This window comes from Mesoplodon bidens (genome assembly GCF_964165515.1).
Source record: "Mesoplodon bidens genome assembly, chromosome: 1".
Lineage (NCBI taxonomy): Eukaryota > Metazoa > Chordata > Mammalia > Artiodactyla > Ziphiidae > Mesoplodon > Mesoplodon bidens.
The window spans coordinates 10331855-10355998 of NC_138176.1; the positions used below are offsets into that span (position 1 = coordinate 10331855).

Sequence of the window (24144 nt, forward strand, 5' to 3'; positions counted from 1 at the left end):
GCTGATGGAAATATAAAACGGCCCAGCTTCAGTGGAAAACAGTTTTGTGCTATAAAACTTAAAACCCTTATACCCAGCAATTCCAATCCAAGGAGTTTACCCTAGACATATGCACAAATGATGTGTATACAAGAATATTTATTTTATCCCAAATGGTTATGCCATTTTAAACCAACACAAGTTCTAGATGGTCCAAATCCTTGTCAGAACATGTTTATTCATCTTCTAAATTTTAGCCATTCTAGTGGGTATTCAGTGGTATCCTATTATAGTTTTAGGTTGTATTTCTGGTAACTGATGTTGGGTTTCTTAGGTATTCATATATCTTGGCAAAATTTTTAAGCCTTTTGCCTTTTAAAAAATTTGGATTGTTCTTATTGAGTTGTTAAATTCTTCATATGTTTTGGATACAAATATGTTGTCTAATACAGCAGGTTTTCTTAATATTTTCCCCAATCTTTGGCTTGCCTATTTATTTTCTTAGTAAGTTTTTGAAGACAGTGTAATTTTGATGAAGTCCAGTTCATCAATTTTTTCTTTTATGGTTAATGCTTTTTGTGTTCTAAGAAATCTTTGTATACTCCAATGTCAAGAAAATTTACTCCTTTTTTTTCCCCTAGAAGTTTTATTTCTTTAGCTTGTATATTTAGCTTCCCCCCCACCCCCATTAGATTCTCAAAGTAGTCCATAACCAAAAAGGGAAAAAAAAAAAAAAAAAAGATTTAGAACCACTGCTTTAGACTGCTATCTAGTGTTCAGATTTGTTAATGTAGACAGCACCGCATCATACTGTCCCTTTTCCCAATAAAATAGTTTCTGAATTAATGGAGAGAATGACATTGCTTTTGAGAAGGTAGATATCAGTGGAATAACTGGCTTTATTACACCTCCTAAGTAATATATTAATTCATTTCTAAATAACCCTGTGCTTCGAATTTTGATATTAGATGAGTGTGTGGCCCACCTAGACCTCCTCCTCCTAGGTGACCTTTATTGCTCTAGGACAGTAAGGCATCAGCAATGCCGTGAACACTGCAGGAAGATCAGAGTCAGAGACCTGAGTTCTGGGCTTCATACTGTCATGCCTTCTGTCTCAGGCAGCAAGCATTCCCGTTTCATCTAGAATAAAGTCCGAAACATGATATCTGAAGCTGATCCCCAACCTGCCTTTTCATTTCTGCAGTGCTGTGCTATTTCACGTTCCCCAGAGTTATCTTGTAGAACTCTGCATCTTTGTTTATGCTGCAATCTTTGTCTAGATTGTTCTCATTCCTTTTCAGCCTGCCCCAGACTTAGCCAGTGAATCTGTTAAGTTCCCATTAAAACTCCATATCTTCCTTGAACTCTTCTCCCAACCTCTTGAAAGGAATTAATTTGTTTGCATGCATTTTATGTACAGCCTCTCCATTAGCTTACAGACTTCTGAATGTTTTGAATGCTGGGAGGGTGTGGTGTTCATTTTAAACCCAAGTGATGCTTCACTAGGTGCTCACACATGGTAGGCTGGTTATAGAACACCTTTCTGATATAAAGCCGTGTAACAGTGCTAAGCCCTTAAGCAGCAGTATTCATTGTCATGGGGTTTGCACTAGATAGTGTTTTTCAAACTCTGAGCTTGTGACCCATTTGCTAGTTATGAAAGCAATTTTGGTGTTAAATAGTCCAAGAGCATCATTTTAAAAAAATGAAGTAGAATAGAAAAGAAAATAAAGGATTACATAACATGGGTAAGCATTCTATAGTAAGAGATTTGTTTCTAGTTTTCTATTTGCATATAGGTTTACTAGGTTGTAATGCAAAATGTATTTCTTACTATGGGTTGTAGGTTAAAAAAATTGAAAACTAATGTTTAGATTTAACCTCTATAATGAATTTTGAATTTTGAAATTTAGAGAAGAGATATGTGGAATTTTAATTAACTGATATGTCTAAAAATTTTCACTAAGTGATTTCACATAATTTGCACTATCCTCTGTTAATTGGCTACCAAATTACCCTTAGGTGAATGCTTTTTTTTTTCAGTATCTGTTGTATAGTCTTTGTTTTATATTTGGGGTACATGATTGGGTTATAAATACACAAATCATTTTTTCTAAAATAGAGTGTTTGAGGAAACTTTAGAGGATTATTATCACACATATTTCCCTGAAATTTTTGTAATTTAAAAAATTTTTTCTTTCTTTACATTTATCAGTCTAGGTTGCTCATGGAAGCATGTTGACCAGACAGTACTTTTTAGTACATTAGAATGGAAAGAAAAGCTGTTTGTAAGCTGAGCTTACAAATTTAAAAAATTCTGACTAAGGATAGTGAAATTCCATTTTGGAAAATGTTTATTTCCTATGTAAATTATAATGCTGTCAAATATGAAATTTCACTGTGTTATTAACTAGCACTTAAGAGACAACTTGAATTTGAAACTGGGTATTCTTAGCCATCAGCTCAGCAAGAATCATATGTTGAATATTTCTTCCAAAAGAAAGTAGAAACTCAGATCTTCCAAACGAACACCGGCATCCCGAATGGTGATACATTTGTTTGAGAGCCTTTTAATCAAATGTGCATTCTTGAGCTGGGAAAGCAATTACTAATAGGGTTGTTTAGTATTTACAGTAAAGCTGTTCCTGGTTGACTTCATTTAACTTTGTGATTAAAACTTTTCCTGGAATTCTGGAGTCTAGTAACTAGGAAGTTACTGTGTTAGTAATGCCTGTGCCTTTTTTCTTCACTTCTCTTTAGGGTCAGTACAGACCGTCTGATTTGCTGTGTCCTGAGACATATGTTTGGGTACCCATTGAGCAGTGCCTGCCTTCACTTGAGAACTCCAAGTACTGCCGTTTCAACCAGGACCCAGAAGCAGGTATGTTCGGAGCAGAGCTTGGCCGGAAATCACTGGCTTTGTTTCAGAATCCGCTTGCGTGGTTGGGACCCTTAACAGGGTCTGGTAGCTTTTTATATATTGTAGAGTGTGCGTGAGTGCCTGCGCATGGACATGTGTGTGTTTGTCGGATAGAAGGAGACGCCGCGTGTGCATACACACACAACACTCACGCACACAACACTCACAGTCATGGTTTTGCAAATAAATGCTGAAGCCTCATGTGCTTGTGCCACTTACTGACACAGCTTCTTCCATTTGGTTAGTTTTCACATGCTTTGAGGGCTCACACTGTTCTCCATTACTTTTACAACTATCACAGTGCATAAAAATTGTTCACTGGATTATTTAGCCAATGTAAAGAAGATAGAAGTATCGACCAACTGGACCAAATAAAGTTGTGGAATGGTTTCTCGAGGGCCAACCGGCTTTGATGGGTTTTGTGATGATACTTTCTTGACTTCTTGCATCTCTGGTGCGTCTTCTTTTCTGTCCTTTCTTCTATCTCCTGCCCAGAATAGCCCCAGCCATATTTTATCTCTTATTATTCTCCTTTGGATACTGTGCACTGGTAGCAGGTACAGACACTAAAAGTATAGCCCTGGAGCCAGACTTCCTGCATTCAGACCCTGACTCCATCATCAGCTGGTAAACTGGGTCCCCTTCGGCAGTTTAATAATCTCTCTGGCCTCAGGTTCCTGGCCTTCAAAATAGAGATGATAATAAGACCTTTCATATTGAGCTATAATGAGGATTAAAATAAAACAAACACATTGAGAACAGCCCCCTTTATTGTTGTGTTGGTGATTGTTAGGCAGGTTAGGGTGCTGCATCCCGTGTATGCCACAGGCTTCTTCTGCATTTGCCTTTATGTGCCCTGATCCCTCTCTCCGAGGAAGCATGCAGATCTGTTGCCCTCCCTGTCATCTGAGTACTGCTTACCGTTTATGGCAGTGCTCCTCTGCACGGCCCTCCCCAGCCTCACCGTGTTCGCTGTGGCTTTGCTCATCAGGCGCAAGTCATGATGCTCTCCTGCCCTGTGATGAGTTGCATTAAGTTGTACTGCATGTCTTCCCCCAGGCTGAAGTTCCTGGGTGTTTCCGTGGATGCTTTTTGACCTTTCTGTCTTCACAGCCCACCAAAGGAGATGCCCAATGCATAAATTCTTTTTTTTTTTTTTTTTTTTTTGGTGGTATGCGGGCCTCTCACTGTCGTGGCCTCTCCCGTTGCAGAGCACAGGCTCCGGACGCGCAGGCTCAGCGGCCATGGCTCACGGGCCCAGCTGCTCCGTGGCATGTGGGATCTTCCCGGACCAGGGCTCGAACCCGTGTCCCCTGCATCGGCAGGCGGACTCTCAACCACTGCGCCACCAGGGAAGCCCCATAAATTCTTAAGAACACAAACATTTTCCTGCTAGCCACCTGTGGTTTAGGGTAACTTTAGGAAAAAGAAGGAAAGAGGAATGGAAAGGTCAGGGGACAGGAAGAAAGTAAATGGACAAATCAAATAGGAAGACAAAGAGGACGAGGAAAGAAATGCAATCATTTCTTCTGTTCTAAGATGTGCATTTTTTTTTTCACAAATCAGGTTTTCTTTCATTAAAAAATTGGTTCATGTACCTTTGTATTTTGTTATCTCTTGGAAAAGCTGTTATGAAATCAAGAGTGGGCACTTCTTACACATGATGATACCTTAGAATCTGATGAAAAGTGGCCATAGGGGCCCATATGCCAGGCACCTCGAGGTTAGCTCCAGGTTTTCTAGATATTTAGGTTTCGTAGAGCAGCCAAAGCTTTGCATTCCTGTACCTTAAATTACTGATCAGAGTTTCATTCTAAGTTCTACTGCATTGATTAAATAGATTTGTTGCTTAAAAACAAACGTATTGAATTTGTCAGTTAGTTTTGGAGTCAGGCTCAAAAGGCAATAGTATTTTAGAGGAAAGCATATACAGTTGACCCTTGAACAACTTGGGGGTTAGGCGCCAACCCTCCACCCAGTTGAAAATCCATGTATAGTCGACTTAAAGTTGGCCCTTTGTACCTGCATCCTCAGATTCGATTCAACCAACCCTGGATCATGTAGCGCTGTAGTATTTCCTATTGAAAAAATCCGTGTATAAGTGGACTTAATGCAGTTCACCCGTGTTGTCCAAGGTCAACTGTACTTAACCACTCTATCCTCTGAAAAAAAATTTTCCCTTTATCTTTTCTCAAGGTCAGGTCAGAGCCAGTCCCTGTGGTGAAAATTGCTGAACATCTTAGTACATTGTTTGATGTTCACATGTAAAAATTTGTCTTCATAAGTTCCTTCCAACTGAATAATAATATGATCTCAAATTGGTTCTGACGCCCAAACTTATGACACAATTTCACCTTCCCTTTTTCCCTCTTGATCTATATTCTTTAAAATAGATCTGCTTCTCTTCTTGCATATACTTGGAGATTAAAACAATCACAGGCTCTCCCTGTTTTATAAAGTTGAAAAGGTGACTGCATGATTTCCATGTACTAAATGGACATTCAAGTAAAGATTCATTCATGTTAATATATTTCTAATTCATTTTCCAAAGTAAGCACTAATGAGCACTTCATGGCAAAGAAAATTTAGTCTCATACCTGCAGGTTTTGTCCAGGACGTACAACACCCTGGTGAGTGAGGAATATACAGCCTGTTCATTTACTGTAATCTAAGTTCCATTTCTTATGACAGTAGCTTTAGCTCTTAATATTCATTGTTTAGGATTCATTTACAAAAGCCAGAGGAGCTAATTTCTTTGATAATAGTGCTTCCAAGAAAATGAAGGTCCTTTTCCATATGCTGAATCGTTGGAACTTTGAGGAGGACACCATACAGTTTTATCAGTATTGAATATCACAGTCCAGAAACTATTTGAAATCAAACTTACATCCTGTGGTTTTAGGAAATTAAAATGTAGTTACATGCTGGAATGTATTGAGCATGCTGTGAAACATGGTCATTTGAGATTCAAATGGCAATCTGTGAGAAACTGCTCTCTTCTCTGGGGCCAGTTTTACTTTTACATGACCCAAACTCTGACTTAGAAAATACAGAGCTTAACATGGGCAATATTGTTAGTCGGCATGGTGCTTTCTTCTCTAAATCTTGTTTCTCCTTTCAGCTGTTCAGTAGTTAAATTTCTCTGCAAAAGGCACAGCTGATCACCATGGGTGTCTGTAAAACAGACTTTGGTTACAAGGTGCATCAGTGGCCCTTGCAGGAAAAATTACATTTTCCCCCTGTCCTGAATTGCTGAGAACGTCTAGAAATCCTATTCTTCCCTGCCCTCAACCCATCCCCCCCAACCCCGCATATTTTGGGGATTCGGGTTCTATAGTTATTTGTTCAGCTAAGAAGTCTGCCTCACAATAAAAACCTATTGTTTTTACTGCCTTACAGTACCATGGGGGGAGGGGCTGGCAAACTAAAGTAATTTGGAAAATTTTAAGGAGATTCTTTTCTTCATAACTAGAGCTTTTGTTTTTCAATTCAGGACCTCTGCCTACTCTAAATAAAGGATTTCAAAAGTTCCTCAAATGACTTTTAAGTAAACGTGTGCTAGGTTGCTTTTTAAATTGATAGTTGGATATGTATAGATTTCAAAAATTCTGCATCACAGTTACATCGTACTTTTTTGGATTAAATTATTTTTAAAAATATTTACTGGAAACACTAGTAGAAAATTTGTTCAAATGCGTAAAACCGCTACTAAGAAGGAAATGAAAATGATCCACATTCTCGTTGTACAGCAGTAATCATTGTTAATTTTTTTATGCTCTCCTGATCTTTTTTTTCTGTGCATATAGCTGTGTGAATTTTTTAAGAAACAAAACAAGAAATCATGCTTCACACTTTTGTTATTGTTCTTAATACTTTGTGTGGCTTCTTAGTGTTAGTAAAGTAGAAACTACTTGACCACTAATTTGGTCAGTCATTCAGCAAACAAATGCCACTACTTACGTGATAGTATCTAATACAGATATTTTACAAGCATAAGATTTACAAGAGTTTTACAAGGGTAAACCGAATGTTTTGGAGGTGGTTTTACAACCATGATAAACTATGATTTGATTTGACCCTTAATGTTGCACAATATTGTACTGCCAACTAAAAATTGGCATTTGCCGTCTGCCTCTGTAAGGATTAAGTCACAAACGTCTGTAGCTGCTGACCTTCCACACATCCTGAAAGGAGTTCAGGGCGGAGATCAGGAATGAGGCCCTCTGTGCTCTGGGGAAAACTGGCAGAATAGGGCTTCAGAGAGAGATTTTCCGGAGGAGGTTTTATGAGCCCATGTCCTGCATCTCCTCAGATCTAGAAAAGCACTAAGATCATGAACGGAGACATCTGCTCCTCGTGCCCAGCAGCGGCCTTCTGCTGAGGCGTGTGCTTGACTGCACGCACCCCCTTCACTGAAATCATATGTAACACTGACCTTCCGCCACCTCTTCGGAGCAGTTCCTCGGAGCTCTCTGAGAGGCTGGCTCCCGGGCTGTCGTCCTCATTTTGCCCCAGATAAAGCTTCACTCACAACTCTCACGTTGTGCGTTTTTTTTCAGTCGACAGTACTATTTTTGTTGGTAGTAAAATCCTTTTGGTTCCAGTTTTACAAAATATTAAAACTTTGTTAAGCATATGGTATTTCCCAAGCACCATTCTGTGTTTTCCCCATGTTACCTCAATTTATCCTCAGAACATAATTGAATGCTTCATCATTGACCCCTCAGATATTATTTATTGCAAAAATAATAGCTAATAATGGCTTTTAATCAGAAATGTAAAATAATTTTAATTTAAATATTGCTCTATAATATTTTTATGGATACTTTTAGTATTTCAGAGGAGCTAATTAGATTAAACTTTATTTCTATTTCTACTTATAATTATAGAAGTATACATTTTACCACAGATTAGTCTAGATTTCACTCTCTCTTTTCTGTATATACTTTGAAGTATTTGCAAGTAATTTCCTAATTTGTCTATAATATAACTAAGTCATAAATTATTAGGATATTGAATTTTAATTTACTATTAAAAAACAGCACCTAATTTTGGTTTAGTGCTTTATGTACTTAACCCAGGTTAGAGAATTTCTAGGACACCTAAAATCTTGCCAGCAGCTGCCGAAAATCTAAACTAGTATAAGATGGTTTTTCCTAATTTGGTCCCCATCTCCCGAAACTCTGAGCCTCCGAACTATGTTATTTTATGTTGTTTCATTTGTCCCTTTTCTCCTCTCTTTATTCCATCCTTCTTTTTTGCTGGCATGGTTCCCTGGCATTTTTTCTATACTTCTGCAGTTTCTGTCATACATGCCCACAGAAAAAACAAGTCCCACTCTGACTGTGCCTTTGTGTGTGAAATAGCCAGGTTCAGAAAGAGCTCTGGCCTATATTGGCTTGCTTGGTTTCTCCAAGCCTGGTAGCACGTCCCTCAAGAAAGGATGTACGCCAGCTATAATATCATCTTAATCACTGGGAAACAGTGCCTGATGAGAAAGCAAATTTACCGAAACTCCCTAGGGCCCCTAAAAATGTGCTGCAGTGATAACTTACAGTTAAGTGAACAGTGGCCTTCTGAATTATTTTAGATGTAGAATTAAGTTGTTGTTCTTTTAATTCTTCTCGGGGTAAAAATTTTTTCAAGTCTAGATTTGAGGTTGACCTACCCATTTGAAGTTGCGAAATGAATAATGTTGATTGTTGGATACTTAATAAACATAAACTCTTTGTTGCCAGTAAAGATGGTGCTATTGGATATAGCCAGCTGGAGATAGAATTAACATGTAGCCTACTGCATGTCATAAAGAAACCAGGCATCAAACCAAGAAAATATCTTTGGAAACTTGGCTCTTATATTTGGTGAATCTGAAGAATGTGGGGTTTTTTTTTAAAGATTTTTTTAAAATAAATTTATTTATTTATTTATTTATTTGTTGCTGTGTTGGGTCTTTGTCGCAGTGCATGGGCTTCTCGTTGCGGTGGCTTTTCTTGTGTTGTGCAGAGCACAGGCTCTAAGCCTGTGGGCTCAGTAGTTGTGGCTTGCAGGCTCTAGAGCACAGGGGTCAGTAGTTGTGGCGCACGGGCTTAGTTGCTCCGCAGCATGTGAGATCTTCCCGGACCAGGGCTTGAACCTGTGTCCCTTGCATTGGCAGGCAGATTCTTAACCACTGTGCCACCAGGGAAGCCCTGAAAAATGTGTTTTGATGTGGAAAATATAGAAAGTTACAGTCTCCTCATTTTTTCAATTTACCCCCTATCCACTTAAAAATACCACTTTATTATATTATTACTATATTTTCCCACTCACCTGCTTTTCAAAGATATACTTTTTTAATCCAAATGTTATAGTGTAGTGCTAATATGACTCCTGGTTTAAAAATCAGAAGCTAGATTTCCCTAGTTTGCATGGTCTTTTAATGAGGACACCACGGAGCAAAGCAGGAAGTCCTTCTTACAGTGTTTATGCGTAAGAGTGAAGCAGTGTAATGTATTAATATTTGCGTTTTCTATTAAAAAATGTGAAGCCAGGTCTCATTAAGGTAAACTTCAACAGTTGCAAATGACTGTTCTCATTTTTAAAGGGTGTTTTTAAAAAGCCAGTCTTGCAGAGAAATTTTTAAAATACTGTTTTACAGATTTTTACCAGCCAGCCTTTGCTCAATAAGGCATGTATGTGTGAGCAGTAAGCCAGAGGCAGACTGAAATACCACTGAAAAGTTTTGAAAAGCAGACTTAAGATTTCCATTTAGCTATTCAAGAAATATTTCTCTGATCTCTTTCTTTTCGCTTATGGAATAGAAACAATTTTTTAAGTAATTCTTTTTACAGTCATTCACCCAGTTTTCAATATAATTAATCCTATAATAAATAATAAAAATGATTTCAGTATCATGATAGCAGGCTCAAAATCATCGTGATGCTTCAAAACATGTCTATAAATGCTAGTTCTGCCTGGTTCTAATGCGTGGCATCTTGCTGTGCTACTTTGTTTGTTTCAATGAAAACTGACATTTCTGATGTCATGAAGGGGTTGTCCAAAATATCAGTTAAAGAATAAAAATAAGGCCCATACCTGCTGTTTAAGTGCTGGATGAACTATGATATTCTGTTGAATATGAGACATCATCAATTTTAAGTCCTTTATTTTAGGTACCACTAAGAAAAAATGTTGCCAAGTAGACTATGACTCCATAAGTTGTAAGATACATTTGGGTTTCAGAAACATCAACCACGTAAAAATGTGAATCTTAACATAGAGGAAGCGGGGTTCAGTCTGTGCACTGTAATAGCTGGCAAAGCTGTGCAGTGTTGAGACTTGTTTTTATGGGTTAGAGAGCTTTGTGGCATCTTAATTCTAGGCCTTAAATGTGTTATAGATGGAGTGTGCACTTAACTTATCAGAGTTGGAAGACATTGATTTCAGATGCTTTTATATGCAAATAAGATGACTATCATTGATGATAGTAATAGAGTTCTTTTAATACTCTGATCTAGGTAGTTTAGAAAATTTGGTGAAGACATGTAACTACTTTACAAGGATATTTTATTGGAATAAAAGTGAAACCTTTTTACTACCCCCAAATCATTGAAATTCTATAAGCATTGTCCATCTCCATACATTCTGGTTTAAAACAAATTTAAAAAATTTTTTAAACTTTTTCTGACGTTGGAAGGCAGCAGTTAAAGTAGAGAATTTAAAAACTGCTTAGCCAATAAATGTAGTGATCTCTGACAATTGATGGAATGCTTAAAGATTAAATAAGTAAAGAAGGGGCAAAAGACGATATCCCAGGATGTCATCAAGCTTGTCATCAGCCCTAAAATAATTTGCAGTTGACTGCACATTTTCCTACCTTGTGAATTATCAGTAAATATTTTATATTTTGGAGCCTGCATCACTTGATATTCAATACATGCCTATTACCTATTGGAGAAACTGACCCAAAGACAAATTAACAAACAACCTGAAGGTTTCCGAAATCATTCACACCCAACTTCAGTGTAAGAATGGAGCCTCTGCATTTGCCTGCAAGGTATTTTTAAACCGTTTAGATTCTGTTTTGTGGATGTTAATATTCATTCTCTCTGCAGAAAAATAAGCAAGCTGTAACATGAAGGTATGAAAAAGTCTGTTTATTTTATGAGTGGTCTTTTATGTGATGCTGGCAAAATGTTTTTAATATAAACATGGAAACTTGGGTAGAATTCCTGTTCTTGTAAGAAGTGTATTTTCCTAGCTGCCATTCATTTGAAATAGACATCGTAGGGGAGACTTGACTTGTTCATGCTTCTGTGGAGTGTTCACTAATAAATAAAATGAAATTTGTCTGTAAATAGGAAGGACAATGTTGACAGTAAGGAAAGAATTGAGTTACCTGCTTTACTAACCCCTAGCAAAATAAGAAAGCAAGAATAAAAATCTGAGCACTTCTAATGCTAAAGAGACTGTCTTAGTCTGGTTTCTTTCTGGAAGCAGATCCTGAAACACGGGGATCTGCATTCAGATGATTTATTTGAGAAATTGTCTTGGGGAACAGGAGTGGGGGACTGGGGAGAGTGAAGTAGGGGAGGGGGAAAAGAATAGAAGGGTGTGTTATTGTGTGAGCTACCACTTTAAGGACTGGATTTCAGTCCTTTTGAGAGACCTTCTGGTGTGTGTCTCAGAGTTGGCCACCCGAGGGACCAAAGGAAGAAGTACTTGTCCACTGGCTTCCTCTCCACTGGCCAATGGTCGCCTCATTGGGTGTTAACGCCTCTGCACTGTCAATTTGTGTCTGTACATTTGCAGAGCAGACGCCTGTGGGCACTGCAGGCTGCTGCCTCTGAAAGGCAGAAAGCAAGAGAGACAGACCTTGCCAATCTGCCCTGATAGAACTGTACGCCGTAGTTGTAGCATGAGTTGGAAGTGAGGCCAAGGGGCTATAAGAGGCAATCCCGGGCTTCCCTGGTGGCGCAGTGGTTGGGAGTCCGCCTGCCGATGCAGGGGACACGGGTTCGTGCCCCTATCCCGGAGGATCCCACATGCCGCGGAGCGGCTGGGCCCGCGAGCCATGGCCGCGGGGCCTGTGAGTCCGGAGCCTGTGCTCCGCAACGGGAGAGGCCGCAGCAGTGAGAGGCCCGCGTACAGCAAAAAAAAAAAAAAAAAAAAAAAAGAGGCAATCCCAAGAGGTTTCTGATACAGGAAAGGTATAGAATGAGGTGGCATGTCCCTGATGTCAGTTGACCATGTCAGTTGCATTAGGGCAGATAGAGAAAGGACAGCAAACGTGAGGAAGTAGTGGACTCTTTTAAAAAAGAAAAAAGCTAGCTTAATTTTAAATAGAGGAGCCAACGCAAGAATTAGAAACCCAAATTTGAAGTCATAAATTCATTCATTCAGCAAGTATTAAGCCAGGCATTGTGCTTTATGATGGCATGTAAATTACTCATCCTGGCCCTCAGGGAATTTAGCAAAGGACACTCGGACAGTTTCAGTAAAATGTGATAAGTAGCATATTGGGGGTAATAGAAGATGCAGTTAATTCACATAGGAGGGTCCTCAACCCAGATTTGGACAGGGCGTGGGAGGGTGGGGAACACTTCTTGGATGAAGTGATCTAAGTTAGTGTTTAAAGGGACAGAATTCACAAGCTCTAGGCAGAGAAGACTTATTCAGAAGGTCCGGGGAGCAGAGAGCACCGCTAGAGTTTAGAGTGGGCCTGGGCTCGGAGCGGGGAGATGTAGCCGGCCAATGCAGGACTTTGTAAATCATTGTGCGGAGTTCAGCTTTTTCTTCTGAAAGCACTGGAAGGCCATGAAAGGGTTTTAAGTGCTGAGTGACATCAGCAGATTGTCATTTCTACTCCACATGTGGAGAACGAATGGGACTTAGTTAAGACTGGAGGTAGGAAAACCAATTAGGAGGGTTTTGCGTACAGTTCTCTAAGCAGAAGCTGATGGTGGCCTGGACTAGGCTGGGAACAATTGGGAACAGAGGGAGTGAAAGGATAGTAAAGCTGTTCCAGAGGTGGGTCCACAGGACTGGCTGGTTAATTGTGTATGGCGATGGGGCAGAGAGAGAGTTGTCAAGAGAGTTTTATGGGTTCTGACAGGAACTGAGTTAATGCTGACTTCATTTCTGAAATGAGGAACGTGGAAGAGGAGCAGATTTTTTGGAGAAGGAAAAGAATAGTGAGTTCTGCTTTGGACCTGTTGAATTAAAGGTGTTAGAAGACATCCAGTAGAGGTGTTGGGAGGTGCCACTGTCCCTCTTCTTCACTGTTGCTATCAGAAGATTAAAAATTTTTTTTAATAAATTTATTATTTTAAAAATTTATTTAGTTTTGGCTGCATTGGGTCTTCGTTGCTGGGCATGGGCTTTCTCTAGTTGCAGTGTGCGGGCTTCTCATTGCGGTGGCTTCGCTTGTTGTGGAGCACAGGCTCTAGGCGCACGGGCTCCAGTAGTTGTGGTGCGTGGGCTCAGTAGTTGCGGCTCACGGGCTCTAGAGCGCAGGCTCAGTAGTTGTGGCGCATGGGCTAATTTGCTCCGCGGCATGCTGTATCTTCCCGGACCAGGGCTCGGACCCGTGTCCCCTGCATTGGCAAGTGGATTCCTAACCGCTGCAGCACCATGGAAGTCCCCAGAAGATTAAAATTTCAGTTTCAGTTTTAGGTGAAGCCAAGTAGTTTCAGATAGTGAACTCTCCAGTCTAGGCCACTGCTAGAAATGCACTTTACATTGTGACATAATACACATTTCCTGGAATACCTGTGCACATGTGCGTGCTCCCACACACACACACAGCTGAAACAAAAATATGCTGAACAGTACTCACCGTTACTCATATGATGCGCTCTAGTGTTTTTGAATTTGTTGTAGTTTTTTTTTTTTTTTTTTTTAAGAAATGCTGTTCACAGTCGATTGCATTGATTTCCTGACCATAAATACCACCCACGATTTGAAAAACACTAGTCTGGGGGAACTAAGAGCGGAGGGGGCTGGACTGTCACTCCAGCTCTTCTGCTTCTAGTTTGGGTAGAGGCAGTAGTGGTGGCAGTCACTGGTGTGGTTAATACTTCCTGGTCCAAGCGCTGTGCTAAATGCCTATCATGTATCATCTTCCTTCATCCTCACAATGCCTCTCTTGCTCTTTCCCCTAAATCAGTATTCATGAGGCAAACAGCTGGTTAGAGTTAGAAAGGGGTCAGGATGGGGAGCACATATTAGAATATCCCCGTCCCTGGAAAGACCTGTATAAATGACCAACTAGACATCTCACAGTTGTAGTTAACGGGAGGCCTCTGCTTAGTGGTGGATATTGTCTGTACATATTGGGTGCATCCAGCCCATTGCCCTAAAAGCCGAGGTTGGACCAGGGAATGTGCCAACACAAGTGAGTTACTGTCCTGATAGGCTGTATTTGAGTGCCCAGTTACAACCCTGCACAGCTTCAGTGGAGGGCTTCCAGATCAGATATTTGGAGTCTGTATGATGAAATTCAAGTGTTAGAAATAATGGGCTCACTCATTAAAAGACTGAGGAAAGTTTTGGCCCTAGGCAAGGACTATATAGGCAAGGGAAAAAAAAAATAGTACAAGTTTAAAGCCATTTTTATTTAATTGTGGCTGTACCTCTCTGGGCTTTCCTTGTCTGTTGCTAACAGGCCTCTTCTCTGTTTCTTAATTCTAGTGATATCAGTAACTAAGATATCAATTTTTCTCATGGTTTTCATTTTGTGTTTTATTCTTAGGTATATACACATACATGAGCTTTGGGTAAGAAATGTCACTTGTTTATTGATGGGTGACAGGTTGTTTTTTTTTCCCTCCTCTCCTCTGTTACAGTAGATTTAGACTTAGGACTGTAGCACAGATTTTTACATTCTTATAAAGGAGTCTCCTATCAATCTTGGTCAAGATTTTAATATTTTTGTATTTTACTGGGGTCTAATTTTTTAATTTTATTGATCAAGTATTCCAAAGATTATGTCCCTAACTAGCTGTTTAACTGAAAACTTGCAGAACTAAACAAAATTCTATTCTGTGGTATCACACAATAATATCATTGTTTATCACATATGTTTTAGCAAACTACACAGTCATATGCCTTATTTTTAAAATAACTCTTCACTTTTATTTGTAATGTAACAATCTTTGTTTACCAAATGTCTGGATTCTCCAGACGCGTCTGCCTTTTGAGAAAGATGTGACCTTATAGGCTTGTCTCCTTGGACAAACTCTGGACTGAAATACTGTGCATGATGATTTTATTACACAGTCAAAGATGCTTTTTAAAAAATATTTTACTCTAAATAAACATTTGAATATGCTAGGGAAAATTTAAATAAAGACAGTTTGTGTTTTCCTCTCTCAATTCCTTTTTAGCTCACTAAGTGTCAAGTTGCATAGTTAATGTCTTCGCAGACCACAGCAGTCATTTAATGCAGTAGTCTGAGCCTTAATGTCTAGAACTCTGAGTTCTAATTTCACAGTTAGATCTAAGTTAAGTTCCCTTCTTAAAGAAGAAAATCTCTCTCTTCCGAAGAGTAGGTTGTGAAGTGTGACAATGCTAATGAAAGTGCTTCAAAGAGCTGTGAAATAACACTTGTGCTATTTAAACTTTATCAGCATTTTTCTCACCTGCCATCTGTACCAGCCTTATCAATCCAAAGCAAGTTATTGCTCTTATGGGAGCTTTGATCTTCATTTTAAAGTAATGCCAGGTAATTCCTCCACGCTCTGAATAAAACCAAAGAAAATTTTTCCAGGTTAATAAGTTAGAGGGTATGGGGAGGGAAAGAAAGGATTAGATATTGTGATATACTGACTAAATGTAAATAAGTTATGTTTGAGCTAGTTTACTAAATTTGCAATATCCTTGTCCTTGAAAATAATAAATAATGTTTTCAGAAAAAGTCTAGTGATTATAAATTGAACTATATTTTTAATATCTCTTTAAAAAAACACCCTATTGTTATATCCATTTTGTGAATCCTTTGATAAAACAAAGGCTCTTTGCAATGCAGTTAGTCATCATGTTATATTGTCATTTTAAAAATTAAGATTTTTGAAAATGTTTCCTTAAAGCACTTAAACTGCATTCAGGAAGGCAAGTAAAAGCAGAAGGGACCATTTAGTTTATTTGTACTTTTTGAATTTGTCACTGGTGCTAGGGTTTGTTTTGAGAGATAGTCCTGTCTTTAAACTACAAACTGCAGCCATTTCTTTTATAACTATTTAAATCTGAAACTGATTTAAGACTTATGAAGAAGTACTTGGATTATAGGAAGAGTTCTTAAAGATTTATTTTAAACTTTAAGAAACTAAAATTTACTTTAGAAAGTCTCAACTTTTAGGGACTTGTGACTGTGTAGCTGAGCAACGTGAAGACAAGACTTCAAGTCTTGTCAGAATCTGTGTCTGTGTCAGAATCTGTCAGAGCTGAGGGGGGACACAGGAAAGAGGCCCAGAAATGGCCTGGAACAAAACGGAGTTTCTTCTCATGCTCCTGCTGTCCAGAGGTTTTCTATATTGATGGTAAAATTTTGCCGTAACTGACTTTGGCTGCTGGTTAGCTTGCTTATTTAATGACAAGAAAGGAGTTTTATTAATGTTCTTATTATAGTACTCCCTCCACCTTTTCATTGTTAAAACATTTTGCTTCAAAGTAGGCATTTTCAGTGCAGTGTAATGAAATGAAAATGAAAACCTAGAGCGTTAAGTCATTTGGGGAGATTTGAGTCAGCAGGTAACAACAAATGGATTCCATCCTAAGCAGATGGGAACTAGTGAAAGCACAGCAGAAACTCTGGAGGTGCATGGAACTGGACTGGTAGCTCCAGAAACAGTTGGGAGGGTCTAATAAAGGTTAAAGCAAAAACACCAAAACCTGGATAGCTAGAGGAGGTTAAAAGAAAACATTTTTCCTCTGAGCAAGAGAATAATATACCAGAAGACATGTGGCAAAGCTTATTCAGTGTCATACTTTTCGTTTATAACCTTGGAGAGGGGGAGTTTGCTTTGTGGAAGTACGTTGCATGTTCCCATCTAGTATCCAGAGACAATAGAATTAAAACACTCAGGTGGGGCTTCCCTGGTGGCGCAGTGGTTGAGAGTCCGCCTGCCGATGGGGGCGACACGGGTTCATGCCCCGGTCCGGGAAGATCCCACATGCCGCGGAGCAACTGGGCCCATGAGCCATGGCCGCTGAGCCTGCGCGTCCAGAGCCTGTGCTCCGCAATGGGAGAGGCCACAACAGTGAGAGGCCCACGTACCGCAAAAAAAACCCCAAAAAACAAAAAACACTGAGGTGATTATGGGCATTGAACTGGGGACCAGTAACCAACAGGGCTTTTGAGCAGCAGCAAAGCAGTTTGTAGCTCATGGCAGTCTGAAAAGTATCTGTAAATTCTGGTCAAGCAGTTGACTTTGGCTGTGATTCACTCTTGGGTTTGGGCCCAAACTCCTCTCTTCATACAAATCATCGGTTAAGCTTTGCCAGTTACTGAAAGATCTGGAGCCTGGGTGTCGTCTACCCAGTGTCTTTGTTTCTGGAATTCTCGGCCTCTCTGGAGAAGCGACATAAACTAGTCCAGGATGTGAGGCGTGCGGCATGAGACAGAGCCTTTCATTCCAAATACGCCAGGGGCATGTTTGACAGGTTGCATGAGCATCGTTTCCTTAGCGTTTTATTGTGGTTAATTAACAGGAGTTTTATGAAGATTTCAGGTACCATTCTTGTTCTAAAAATGGATCAACAGCACAATTTAAAGCTATTGTGACCTGATTAACTTTAACATTTATTACACATTCAGAAATGAAGGAGAATAATCCAAGAATGATTTAATTTGAGAATTCAGACATTGACTAATAAACATGTGGTACTAATTAACATGAGAATTGATAAAAGTCGGGTAGCAGCTCTGAAGATAGGTCTCTGTTGCTGGTCTCTGGAGGGTGTGAGATTAGGATCAGCACCGTGAACCACAGGTGTTTACTTGTCTCCCCGGCACTGCGCCTCGTATGTCTGTGTATCCCCATAGTTCAGGGCATGTGGTGTCTGGGTGCTGATTCAGTTCCCACCCTTGAGGAGTTTACTGTCAGGTTGGGAAGGCCGTCCACATATAAACTGATAACGAGGAATTAGAATATTGTTCCTATAAATAAAAGGTTTTTTTTTCTGCATTAAAAAGCACCATCTTTGATGGATGTGTTAAGTGGCTTGATTGTGGTGATCCTTACACGATGTACGCATGTGTTGAAACCTCACGTTGTACACCTTAAGTACAGTTGAACTGGGTGTGTCTACTTACATGTGGATTTTTTTTCAGTAGTAAATACTTCAGTACTGCACTATCCAGGTTAGTTGAATCCGAGGATACGGAAATGCGGATACAGAGGAACCACGTACATGGGGGGATGGCTATAAATTACACTTGGACTTTTATGTATAGGGTCGGTACCCCTAACCCCCACTTTGTGCAAGGGCAACTGTATATGCAATTTTAATTTTTATTTGTCAAATATATCTTAATGAAGCTGTGGGGAGAAGCACCATTTTTAAGTGGTCATAATTAAGGAGAAGAAGCTAAGGTGACATTAAGATGGCTTACAGGAACAAATTGCTGAAATTTTTAACTGCGTTTTCCCAAGCAAAGTTGATAGAAGAATAAAATGAATACTGCATGTACTTTCCTTCTTGCTGATTATTTTCACATGTTGAGCTTATTGCTCATTGCATTTTGGTCTCTAAATTGTGAGAACAGTTAGAAATGAATGAAAATGTAAAATCTTCACATTTTTTACAAAGAACATATGGGTTATGTTTTCTCTAATTTGTTTGCATAAAAGATTTTGGAAATTTTTACTGTCGCCATTAACTCTGTTCATTGGCCTTTGGACTCCTACTGTTGTTTGGCATTAAAAATAAAACCCTGAAACATGTTGCGTGTCTTGAGTAAGAAAAGCTTTAGAATCCTAGATAAGCTGGATTATGGCTGGTGAATCTGGGGCTGGAAGAGGAGCTCCCTGTAACCTTGCTTCCTAGGTAAGCATACCTGTGTTTGTATTAAACATGGTTCATAACTTAACCCAGCAGGTCATCATTATTTTTGGCATTCAGAGAATCACTATTTACAGTGGGGAGAAGAGATGGCTGTGTATAACTTGGCTTTACTTAACCTTTTGTGAAGGTTTTTGAGGGATCTAATTTGATGTTTTGTTTTGTCTGTTGGCTTTTTTTTCTGACAGCCTTGGTATCATTTGCTCATGTTAAATATTCCTTTATTTAAAATTTTTTTGGTAAGCCTAACCTAGGTAAGTGCTGTTCTTGAGATATCTAGGTTTGCCTTAAAGGTTTGGGTGTTTTTATGTGTAAGAAAATTTAAACATTTATTAATTTGTTCATTCATTGAAAAGATACTCTGAAATGAATGTGTAAAGTCTCATTTTGAGATTGCTCTTAATTGCAGTGGATAAATGAAAGGTCCTGATAAGATTTTTTTTTTCAGTTAAGGAAGTATCTTATAAATCCCCCACTCATCTTGAATAATAAATTATTAAAAAATCAAGCACAGTGAGTTATTGTTATTAAGTCAGATCAGACTTATTATTAAAATTTGGTTTTATTGATCAAAGTATTTATTTTATAGCATTGTTTGAATTTTAAACCACAAAGAAGTAATTGGTCTTTAGGTTCAAAAGCAGGCTTAAACAACATGATACATAATGAAACCTGGAATATTTTAAATTTGTACATAAGGTGCTACAGTTTTGCTTTGGCTTATGAAAATCAGTAAAATCTTGAAATACTACCTTTGACCACTAATCTCAGAGGTTATTAGGGACTTTTCTGCTAAAATAACTACACTATGAAGACTTGGCACAATGAGAACATCCTGGGTATTTTACTCTGTTGCCTTTGTGAGTTCCTCGCACCCGCTCGCGCCCACTCGCGCACGCTCTCCCCCACTCGCGCGCGCTCTCCCTCTCTCTGGGGGCCGGGTGGTGGTGGTGGTGTTTCTTTCTTAATGTATCAAACAGTCCATTCCTTCTTACTGCCTCGTAGTGTTCCATGGTGTGGATAATAGATGTATACCACGGTTTGTTTAACCATTTGCCTATTGAAGGACATCAGGGTTGTCTCCAACTTAGGACTGTTACCAAAAAAAAACTACTATAAACATTTGTTATACAGGTTTTTGTCTAGACTTCAGTTTTTGTTTCTCTGGGATAAATGCCTAGGAGTATAATTGCTGAGTTGTATGGTAAGTTGTATATGTTTAAGAAGCTGCCAAACTGTTTTCCATTTAGTTACTACCAAACTAAATGCCAAACATTTCCAAAGTGGCTGTACCATTTTATATTACCACTAACAAAGTCTAAAAGATACAGTTTCTTCACACTCTTGCCAGCATTTGGTTTTGTTACTATTTTTAAATTTAGCTGTTCTAATAGATGGGTAACGGTATCTCACTGTGGTCTTATTTTGTGTTTCCCTTATGGCTAGTGATGTCGAACACCTTTTCATATGCTTATTTACCATCCAAACATTCCCTTCGGTGAAGTGTATCCTCCTGTCTTTTGTGCATTTTCTAATTGAGGCTTTTTTTTTTTTTTTTGCGGTACGAGGAGGGCCTCTCACTGTTGTGGCCTCTCCCATTGCAGAGCACAGGCTCCGGATGCGCAGGCTCAGCGGCCATGGCTCACGGGCCTAGCTGCTCCGCGGCATGTGGGATCTTCCTGGACCGGGGCACGAACCCATGTCCCCTGCATCGGCAGGCGGACTCTCAACCACTGCGCCACCAGGGAAGCCCTGTGCATTTTCTAAATGGATTGTTTGCTTTTATGTTGTTGAGTTACAAGAGTTCTTTATATATTCTAGATACAAGTCCTTACCAACTTGTCTTTTCATCCCTTTAACAGGGTCTTTCACAGAGCAAAAGTTTTCATTTTAATGCGGTCCAGTTTATCACTTTTTTCTTTTATGTGTCATGCTTTTGGTGTTATGTCTAAGAACTCTTCACTAAGCCCTAGGTCTCAAATATCTTCTAAAAGTTTTATATTTTTACATGTAACATTTAAATCTATGATCTATTTTGAGTTAATTTTTGTATAAGATGTGAAGTATAGGTCAAGATTTAATTTTTTGCCTATGGATATGCAAGTATTCCAGCAATATTGAAAAGGTTCTTCCTCTGTTTAATTGATTTTTTTAGTCAAAAATTGGTTGGCCATACTTGTGTGGGGCTATTTCTGGATTCTCTATTCTGTTCTACACATCCATATGTCTACCCTTTGCCAACCTATACAGTCTTGATTGCTGTAGCTATATAACAGGTCTTAGAAATTGGGTAGAGTGATTCTTCTGCAACTTTATTCTTTTCAGAATGGTTTTAGCTCTTCTAGTTCCTTTGCCTTTCCATATAAATTTTAGAATAGTCTTGTTTATATCTATAAAAATACTTGTAGGGATTTTGATAGGAATTTTGTTAAATCTATATATCAATTTGAGAAGAATTGCTATCTTCACTGTAAGTCTTATAATCCATGAAAATGGTTTATCTATCCACTTATTTAGATCATCTCTGATTTCTTTCACGAGCATTTTTTATAGTTTTCAGCATGCAAGTCCTGTACATACCTATTAAAGAATTAGACTTACACCTAAGTATTTTTTTAAAGCAGTTATAAGTGGTGTGGTGTTTTTTATTTTAGTTTCCATGTGTTTATTGTAAGTATATTGAAATACAGTTGATCTTTTAAAATTAATTATTTCAATTGTAAAATATGCATAGGATAACATTTACCATTTTAGCCATTTTTAAGTATACAGTTTAATGGCACTTAATACATTCACATTGTTGCACAACCATCACCCCATTCATCTCCAGAACTTTTTCATTATCCTATACTGAAACTGTACCCCTTAAACAATAACTCTCCATTCTTCCTTCCCCCAGCTCCTGGCAACCATGATTCTATTTTTGGTCTCTATGTATTTGACTACCCTTAAGTACCTCATATGAGTGCTCTCAAACAGTATTTGTCGTTTTTGTGACTGGCTTATTTCACTTAGCATAATGCCTTCAAAGGTTATTCCCCATTGTAGCATGTGTCAGAATTTCATTCCTTTTTAAGACTGAATAATATTCTTCCATATGTATATACCATATTTTGTTTATCCTTTCATCTGTCAATAGATATTTGGATTGCTTCCACCTTTTGGCAGTTGTGAATAATGCTGCTATGAACATGGGTGTACAAATATCTGTTTAAGTCCCTGATTTCAATCCTTTTGTGTATATACCTATTTCTCTTCTTTGGAGAAATGTCTATCGAGTCCTTTGCCTGTTTTTAAATCGAAAACTGGGTTTTTTGTTGTTGACTTTTAAGACCTCTATATATTCTGGATATTAATTCCTTATCAGATATGTGATTTGCATTACAGTATGTTTTTGCATGTTGATCTTGTATCCTGTGTCTTTGCTGAACTTACTTATAGCTTTTGTTTTATAGAGTCCTTGAGATTTTCTGCATAGACTATTACGTCATATGCAAGTAAAAACAGTTTAATTTCTTCTTTTCCAATCTGTATGCCTTTTAGTTCCTTTTCTTGCCTTATTGCATTGGCTAGAATGTCCAGAGCTATTCTGAATAAAAATTGTGAGAGCAGACATCCCTGCCGAATATTAGAGGGGAAAGTATTCACTCTTAATCAAGTTGAGGAAGATCCCCTATATTCCTAGTGTCCTGAGAGTTTTTATCATGCATGGCTGTGAATTCGTCAAGTGTATTTTCTGCATCAGTTGATGTCATCATGTAATTTTTCTTCTCTGTAGTAGATTATATTGACAGTTTTCGAATACTGAATCAGCCTGGCATCCCTGGGATAAACCCAACTGCTAAATTCTGTTTGCCAACATTTTGGAAAGGATTTTTGCGTGCATATTCATAAGGGATACTAGTTTGTAGTTTTCTTTTTTGTATTGCCTTTGTCTGTTTGGGTTCACTCCTTTTTTACTTTCTGAAAGAGATTGATAAAATTGGTGTTAATTCTTCTTTAACTATTTGATAAAGTTCTCCAGTGAAACCATCTGGGTCTGGATATTTCTTTTTCAGGGATTAATCGCACATTCAATTTCTTCACTAATTATGGGGTTATTTACGTTATCTATTCCGTGTTGGGTAAGTTGTGGCAGTTTTGTGTTTTTTGAGGTTATTATCTAAAAGTTTCCTTTTTTGCTAGGCCGTCCCTTTCCTGGTCCTTTGGTTAGATTGAGAAGGCTTTTCATGGTACTTTTATGTTTTTGGTCTGTATGTTGGTGTTTTAAGTTTCTAGCTTTTCCAGTATGCCATCTGGAATAAAAGGGCAATAAGAAAACACAGGGAGCTCACCACCGTGTCCTTCCTCGGGTCTCAGAGACCCTACTGGGCTCTCACCTTCTCTCACCTTTCAGTGTTTTCTTATGTTTGTTTTATATATGATGCCAAGGGTTTTCAGTTGTACTTAGTGGGACAATAGGGAAAAGTAGGTCTATTTCATCTTCCGGCAAGTGGAAGGCCTCTTGTCTTTTATTTAATTTTTAAAAAGTCCAAAGAATGATTTTTTACTAGTTAGGAATTGTTTAAACTATCACGTTTGTTTTAGCTTTGCGTTTCTGACTGTGTCTTGAAAAATATTAAACATGTTACAGGTAGTTAATGTGTGGTAAATGGATGATTGAGAAAAATCTGTAAATTTATTGCCTGGTAAAAATTGAACCTGATAAAATCTGATCCAAGTTTTATAAAGGGCTTTTTTTTTATCACTCTACTATTACTTCCTATATTAACTTTCAGAGTGATTATAGCAACCAGTTTTAGGTTTAAAAATTCAGAGAAGAAAATCAAGTTTTAGAAGAGTAGATCTGTGACAATAAGCACAGTTCTGATAGATGAAACTTTAACCGAAAGTGGGATCCAGCTGCTCACCGCTCAAAAGCCAATAAAGAGGCCAGGTTTGTGGAAAGGAAAGTTTGCTTTACTTTGGATGCTGTCAACAGGGGGTGGGGGAGGGCGAGGGCGGACGCCTGTCCAAAGGCCGACTCCCCCCTCCCCTGACAATCAGGGGGCAAGAGCTTCTATAGACAGAGGGAGGGGGCTGCATGCAGAAACAGCACAGCCAGCTCTGACAGTCATCTTGAAATTGGTCATTGGTGGTCTGACCAGCGTCATCTTGATTGTTTTAGGTACAGTTAATCTTCAGGTCCAGGGTCGGTTTGTTTC

At 38.7% G+C, this 24144-nt stretch overlaps 1 protein-coding gene across 6 annotated transcripts in view; it reads left to right on the forward strand.

Annotated features, from left to right (window-relative positions):
• ATE1 (arginyltransferase 1) overlaps window positions 1–24144 on the forward strand; it is a 163849-nt gene that overhangs the window by 122658 nt on the left and 17047 nt on the right. For all 6 annotated transcript variants that reach the window (XM_081221003.1, XM_081221005.1, XM_081221004.1 and 3 more), the window contains one exon: window positions 2740–2860. In XM_081221003.1, coding sequence (XP_081077129.1) covers window positions 2740–2860 — 121 coding nt within the window. The remainder of the gene's footprint in view (window positions 1–2739; window positions 2861–24144) is intronic.